Consider the following 7,895-nt stretch of genomic DNA (forward strand, 5'->3'; position numbering starts at 1 on the left):
ATACCAGAGCACTGAACCTGGAGTCAGAAGACATGAGTTCAAATCCAGCCTCGGACACTTATTGGCTAGGTGATACTGGATATCTGTGAAATGGTGATATTATCCTCCCTCCCAGGTTATGAGATGGAAAGAGATATTTGTAAAGTGCATTTTAAATGCTAGTTACAATTATTAATAAATATCACTGTCATCTCCTGTCATGTTCTCCCAAAACTGTTGCTTTGGCATTCTCCCCCTCAAGCTCAGCTGTCCTGCCAATTGAGACTCCAGTTCCATCCAGCCTGCTCTTTGGATCTTGGCTTAGCTTCTCCCTGGTCATCTTCCTATTGCCCTATGGGTACTTCCTCTGTGAACAGTGACCAGAACCCCATCTCCACGGCCTTCACCCTACCTCTGGCTCCATTCACCATCCCTGGGACTTTTTAGACCAAAAGGCCTGCCTGAGTCACCTCTCCCAAAGGGATGCTGCCTCTCCCTATTAAAAGAAGATCCTTGAGGGTAAGGATGGTTTCTCTTTCATATTTGAATCCCAGTATTTAACAGTGACTGGCATATAGTAAAAGCATTTAATGCTTTTATTTTTAATCATAAGTATGGTGGAAGAAGAGGGGAAATATGGTATTACTTAGATGTTTAATTCAGTCACCTTGGCATATTCATCATATGAGATTCTCTCCAAATTATGATACAGTCAGCTACCATTCCACAGCTTATTAGAGAATTAAAAAACCTCTTACCTTTAAATACATAATGATTATGATTGTACAAATATAAACTATATCACATTATTTGAGGGTAGAGAAAGGAGGGTGATGGAAAAATGTGGCACTCAAAATCCTACCAAAAAAACTGAATGCTGAAAACTATCTTTTATATGTCAGAAAAAAATGAAATGAAATAAAAATAATAACAAAGTAATGATTAAGCCTTAGACTGTTTCAAAGTATGTATTTTCTTATTTTTTAGGTTTTTGCAAGGCAAATGGTGTTAAGTGGCTTGCCCAAGGCCACACAGCTAGGTAATTATTAAGTGTCTGAGACCGGATTTGAACCCAGGTACTCCTGACTCCAAGGCCAGTGCCTTATCCACTGCACCACCTAGCCGCCCCTTAAAGTATGTATTTTCGAACGTTTCCTGAAACCCCTGACCATTTACTAAGTAAGGGTCTACTGGATATAAGGTCCTGTGTTAGGTGCTTCTTAGGTGGAAGAAATCAGGAGGGAGAGGACTAGCATTAGAGGAAATGAGGGCCAGGAGGTGGAGCTGAGGTACAAGACTGGTCCAGACATGGGGGCAGTCAGGAAGAATGTAGAGTCAGAGTGACTTGGGCAAAGAAGTTAAGAAAGGCCCTGTAACTGGATGGCAGAGGATGAGGTGGGAAGCAAAGGTAAGAGAATCAGAAAGGAAGGGCTAGAATTTACAGAATAAGGAGGTGGCATGAGAGTAAACATTACTGCAACACAAGATGAGAAGACAGCAGCACATGGGATTTACTAGAAAGGGAGAAAAGGCAGGAGTTGGCAACAAATGAGATGGAGGAAAGGGGGAGAAGCAGTCAGAGCGGCAAGTCTGGGTGCACCTGACAGGAAGAGAAATGTCAGGAGGGGGGCAAGGAGGGCTCAGTTGCGAACGGAACAGGCAGTTCCAGAGTTCTAAGGGGCAGCTGGACATGAGAGCCTGGAGGTCAGCAAAGGCTAGGTTAGATAAACCATTTATCTGCCCAGAGATGACAACAGACTCCATGGGAATGAATGAGAAGAGGACCTAGGGTTATGGGACATGACCTAAATGAAGATCCAAGGAGGAACAGTCAAATAGCAGAACTAGGAGAGAGGAGAGAGCTCTAGGGTGCTAGAGGTCAGGAGAGGAGGAGGACGACTGAGAAAAGCAGGGTCCTGATGGTTCAAGTTGGGAGCAGATCTGTGCTTTACAATTTGTCAGCTTGGTAAATGAAGAACAATTTGGGGGGGGGGAAGATTAGATAAGGAGGAAGCTATTGTTCAACTAGTCTAATCATTAAACACTGGACAAGCATTTATGAACTTCCTATCATGGCCCACTTGGAATCTGAGAAGCTGGGTTCAAATCCTATCTCTGCCAATGACTATTTATCTTAGTTTTCCTCATTTATAAAAAAAAAAGTTTGACTCAATGACTTGAAGGGGCCCATCTATCTCTAAACTAGTTATCACATGGAAAGTACTGGGGATATCAGTCTTGGCCCTCAGGTAGCTCACATTCCATTGGGAGAACAAATAAATCAATGGAGGCAATACAAAATGCAAGATTACTTAACAGCTGGAACATCAGTGCAGGCTTTCAGAAGGAGGTGGTCTGAGTTGAGCTTTGAAGAAGGCTAGGGAATCTATAAGGTAAAGGTGAGGAAGGAGTGTTCATCTGTGCAAGGCAGAGTCAGGAAATGCCATTCTGGGGAAACAGCAAGAGGGTCATTATGGCTAGAATGTAGAGTATGTGAAGGAGGTGATGAGCAACAAGCAGGGGAAGGGTTGTTACTAGAGTCACACTGTAGAAGACTTTAAAAGCCAAGAGTTTTCCCTTTTATTTTAGGGGCAAGAGGAAGACACTAGTGTGTATTATGAATATGAATTTAGCAGTGACACAGGGGATAAACTGGTGAGGGGAAAGTCTGGATAAAGCAGCTGTTATACTAGTCAAGGAGAAAAATGATAAGGATCTACAAAATGGGTTTAAATGGGAAAAAAAGAGGAGGGTTTCATCAATTCAGACAGTCAATGTTGACTGAAATTATCTGAGATCATCAAATTATTAAACTAAATTTAATCTTTGGTGCTAGAAATTTTAGAGACTTTTTTGGGGGGGGATTTTGGAAAGGACATATAGAAACTTGCATCATCTGAGAACTCTGAAAACTTTTTTTCTTTCTTTTTTTCAAGTGAGTGCTAACTCGAATAGGTTTAAAGGCAGACCTGGAATCAAGTGAACATCTTGGGGATCCAAGACACTTGGCAACAGTTCCCAGAACTGTTATGAGGATCCAGGGACACAGTCTGTCTAAAGGGCACATAGTAGGTGCTCTAGAAATACTTTCCCCAATAGAAAAATGGGTCCAAAGAACCCTCTCACTAGAGACTTTCTAAGTGAATGCGATATCCAGGATGATCTCAGGGAAGGTTATAAAAATAACATTCTTGAAATACAAGACTGAAATACTACAGACTGCATCACAAGCACATAACAACGGGGAATCCTCTTTTTCAACCCTAGCATTTTGAGGTTCTGCTGTGTTTCTAAAACCATGAGCTACTGTAACTGTAGCCTTCTCCTCCCCACACAAAACACATACAGAGGTAAAAACAAGAAGTCCCATATTCCCATTTGGAAATGAAATGAACAAATGAAAAGAAATAGAAACAACACCAGTTTGCCCCAGTGGCAGACTTCCTGGAGCAGCTCAAGGGAGGAAGCCCTCAAACACAAAGTCAGCCTAAGTAAAATAGAGAAACCCCCTGATCAGACTGAAGGACCTAGGCAAGGAGCGCACCAAAGCAGATTGCCACTGTATAAATATGTTGCCAAATAAATATAAACAAAACTTCTTTTAGGGGGTCTATCAATAGGTAACTAATTGGTCAATTGCCCATCTCAAATGTCAGGGAGAGAATGATTGTTTCCTCATTAAAATGAAGACCAAATTAGACACATGTTGTTTCAGGATGCTTAGTAATAAAAAAAATCTAAAGATTCACTTACATTAAGATAATACATCAAAGTATAATAAAATAAAGACAGATGACAATGGTTAACTGACATGAGTCTTAATTTTGTCCTAAAAGTGAATAAAGAGAAAGCAGTAATTCACATGAAACAAAGCATCTCTAAGACTATCAGAAAATGTTCACTGCATACCTATTTACAAGCATAGGATCTTATCAGGTTGTGTGGTGTTTAAACTAGAGCTTTTGCTGGAAAAAACCAAATGCATTTGTGGTCAAATAGCACTAAATATTACACACATAAAGAAAAGAACACATATGTGCAACAGACACACAACCTTGAACAGTAAGATAGTTTGTAATACATTTAGCAAAAATTTCCCCTAGTCCTATAGAAGGGAATCTATGTACTATCACCTAAGTTAAAATCTGTTAAAACACAAAGATGGGAGATTATCAGTTCAAAAGGCCAAGTTCACCTGCCTGGAGCCAGAGATGAAGGGATGAACACCTAGTGGAAAAGCTATAAAGGGAGGAACCTTGGGCTCCCAGTTCTCCTCCTGAAACCTACTGTCCCCCAGGGCAACTTTCAAGAGGAAGTTGCAGAAAGAGGGTACTGGCTTCCCTTTTCTTTCACCCCTCCCCCCAACCAAGGGCTCTCTATCCCACTGAAATCACAGGTCCAGTCTTTACCCTATTTAAATTTGGCGTTCACATATAAAGATTATTTTAAATGACAAGTTGAGCTACCAAGGTCATCCATGAACAACCCATCTATGATTGAGTAGGTAAATCCCATAACAATCATAGATGAAGACCTGGGAGAGGCAATGGAGATCAAATCCAACACTGACTTGCTCAATGTCATAAGTGGTAAAACTAGGATCTGAACCCGGATCTTTTAACTTCATCCCAATGATGGTTCCTTGAGGTATGGAGAGATAAAGTGACTGACTTAATAGGATTTCAGGAGGTATCCAAACCAGGTCTTCCTTACTCCAAGCCCAGGATTTTATGTGTCTCTTATATGTGATATTTAATTGCAAACGTGCATATTCTCAAGTGTAGAAAGCACTAACCTTATCTCTTTTTCAATAAATGACTAAGACCCCATGGTCAGTGAGTAATGCTCAAAAAAAAAGGTTGAAAGTTGCTTTAAAATTTTATCATTTTGCCTATACTTATCACCATACCCCTTTCCCACTACTTTGGAGCACTTAAGAGATTGGTACACATGAAAACTAGTTTTTTAAAAATTTCACTTAAGGGGAAAAAATGAAGTGTAAATATGTTCCAGAACTCATGTGTCAAAATGAATTACAGGGAGAGTAAAACATTAATTCAAGGAAGTAAAGAAAGTTAATTTCCAACTATATTTTTATCAATCAGAATTAAACATTAGCAATACTCAAGAGTGAGATGACATATTGTCTATCTAAAGGTGTATAAATATTTTATGCGGTTACATGCTTGATCTATTGTATGAAAAAATCATCACACACAGCAATTATTTTAAGTACTGAACATCTGTTTGAAGATTTGTGATGAGAGAGGTTTGTCTCTGAAGTTTCACTGCTTAACACTGAATCATTTACTCAGAAAGTTTAGTGACAGGTCACATCCACACAGACTGTCCCTATACACATACAACAAAATATCTGAATCAAATTCAGTTTAAATTAGCTCTCGGTCCTTTGTATCATTTGTGCAACGATGAAATGCCCAAACATTCCTGATGACTTAGTTTAAAAAACTTTTTTTAATGTCTTAAGTGGTCATGGCCACAATTAGGGGGCAAACAGATTTAAAAATGTAATCTAGACTTTTTAAATGGTCAAAAATATTACATTATTTTCTATTTCAGTAGACTCTTAATTTTAAGTTGACTTTCAGTTTCAAATCATAGTTAAGACTTGAAAATGTCCTATTTATAGCTTTTTACAACTTGCAAACAGGGACTTCTATGTATTTGAAGCCTTATAACAATCTTGAGTGTACTGTAGATATTGTAATCTGTTTTTTTTTTTACAAATGAAGAAACTAAGACCCAGAAGGGTAAGTGGATCGCCCATGGTCACACAGTGAAAGTATGATTTCTGTGGAATTCACCTTCAACCCTCTTCCCACTTTATTCTGCTTTTTTATTTGTTCTTCAGTTTATCTGAACTTTATGATTTTCGGAACTGAATTAAAAAGCATGAAAAGGACTCAAGAAAATTCTACTCTGTTAAAAACATCAATCAGGTAAGCTTTGAGTTGAAACTCCATTTCCCTAGGAAAATTGTTCTAGAAGCCTGGGTACCCTTCACTTCCTTTGTTGCCTAGTGTCCCCTTCTCTATGGTTACTATCCACAACTGAACAGTGATACTGTCATACTCCAGGGGGAAAAAGTGCTGGTTCTACCGCTTCAAGTTCCCCGAAATTCGTTTGGATGGGAGGGGGAGGGGAGCGTTAGGAATCGGGTAAGAGAAGGGGGCTGAACAGATACTAGTGAACTCAAGCCGCATCGCTCATTAGGTTGCATTCTGAACATGTCTGACTTTTAATTGGAAAACGAGCATTTTTTGGTCCACGTCCAGGGTTTCAATGTAACAAGAGAAAAACAATGAAGCAAAGTACTCAACGACTTTGAATCCTATTAAATACTCGGGAGAGGGGCTGGCCCAGAGGCGACTCTGACAGGGGGCCCACACATCTCCCTAATGCGGACCTAGTCGTCTTCACACAACTCGAGAAGCAGCAGCGGCCCTGGAGCCGGGGGGCCCGAGTTCAAGTCCAGCTCGGGCGCTGGATGAGGACCTGCTGTGTGGCCTCGGGCCAGTCCCTTAACCCCGTGGCCGTGCAAAATCTAAACCCAAAACGAGCAAACACATTCCAAGGGGCAGCGGGCGGGGCGGGCCGGCCGCGCCGGGGCTGGGGTCGGGCGGGCTTCGGCCGGGCGGCCGCGTGGCCCGCGCTGTGCCGCGCCGCCGCCCCGGGGCCCCCGCCCGAGAGTCCCCCGAGCAGGAGCCCCCGCGGCCCCGGCCCGAGAGTCCCCCGAGCAGGAGCCCCCGCGGCCCCGGCGTGCCCCGAGCAGGAGCCCCCGCGGCCCCGGCCCGAGAGTCCCCCGAGCAGGAGCCCCCGCGGCCCCCGGAGTGCCCCGAGCAGGAGCCCCCGCGGCCCCGGCCCGAGAGTCCCCCGAGCAGGAGCCCCCGCGGCCCCGGCCCGAGAGTCCCCCGAGCAGGAGCCCCCGCGGCCCGGGCGGGGCGGCCCCGGCGGCCGCGGGGCCTAGGCCGGGCCTCCTCCCGCGGCGGCGGCGCAGGCCCGGGCTCCGGGCACGTTGGCGGCGGCGTCACGAGCGGCCCCGCCGTCACGAGCGGCCCCGCCCCGGCCCGGCGCACGCGCGCTGCCCGCCGCACACCCCGGCCCGGCCGCCGCCGCGCTCACCTCCAGGTCGCGGCCTTTGTTCTTGAAATTCTTGAGCCGTTGGTTGTCCAGTTTCTCGTTGTCCGCCATGGCCGGGCCGGGCCGCGCCCCCGCCCGGGCCCCGCGGGATCCGCCCCAACCCCCGCGCCGCCCCGCCCGGGCCGCCTCGGCCGCCGCCCTGGCCGCCGCCGCCCGCCTCCGCCCGCAGCTCCGGCCCAGAGCGCCCGCGCGGGGGACGGGCCGCGGCAAGGGCGGCCCGACGTGTGCGCGGCCGCGGCTGCGCCTCCCCGCTGCTGCCGCCCCGCCGCCGCTCCGCCCCGGCCGCCGCGCCGCTCCGCTCCGCTCCCGCCGCTCCCGCCGCCGCCGCCGCCGCCGCCGCCGCCGCCGCTGCTGCCGCTGCCGCCGGCGGAGAGGGGGAGGCGGCCTCGCTCTGAGGCCCCGGCGCCGCGGCCACGCCCCCGCGCCGGGCCCGCCCGCTCATTGGGCGCCCCGGCCCGGCCGCCGGGCCAATCAGCGGCGCCGAGGCCGGCGGAGGGGCGGGAAGCCGCGAGCGAGGAAGGGGAAGCGGCGGGAGGGGCCGGGGCGGGGGGGGGGCGGCGGCGGGAGCGGCGGGAAAGGGCAGGGCGGGGGCGGGGCAGTGCCCTCTCCGGCCGCCTGGCCCTCCCCCTCATGCTTGTGCCCTTCTCCACTTTTCTCCCTCTTCTTCTCTTCCTCCCTCCCTCTCCTGCCCTCTCCCCAACCCTCCCCCTACTTCCCCCCAGCCTTGCCCCCCCTCATGCTTGTCCCCTTCCCTA

The 7,895-nt window shown here is 47.4% G+C and overlaps 1 protein-coding gene across 2 annotated transcripts in view; it reads right to left on the reverse strand.

The window, feature by feature from the left end:
- The window catches only part of KPNA4 (karyopherin subunit alpha 4), a 52,969-nt gene extending 45,718 nt beyond the window's left edge, over positions 1-7,251 (reverse strand). For both annotated transcript variants that reach the window (XM_074190844.1, XM_074190843.1), the window contains exon 1: positions 7,123-7,251. In XM_074190844.1, the coding sequence (XP_074046945.1) occupies positions 7,123-7,191 (69 nt within the window). In that variant the 5' untranslated portion in view covers positions 7,192-7,251. The remainder of the gene's footprint in view (positions 1-7,122) is intronic.
- Between the last annotated feature and the right edge of the window lie 644 nt (positions 7,252-7,895).

This window comes from Macrotis lagotis, chromosome 6 (assembly GCF_037893015.1).
Source record: "Macrotis lagotis isolate mMagLag1 chromosome 6, bilby.v1.9.chrom.fasta, whole genome shotgun sequence".
NCBI lineage: Eukaryota > Metazoa > Chordata > Mammalia > Peramelemorphia > Peramelidae > Macrotis > Macrotis lagotis.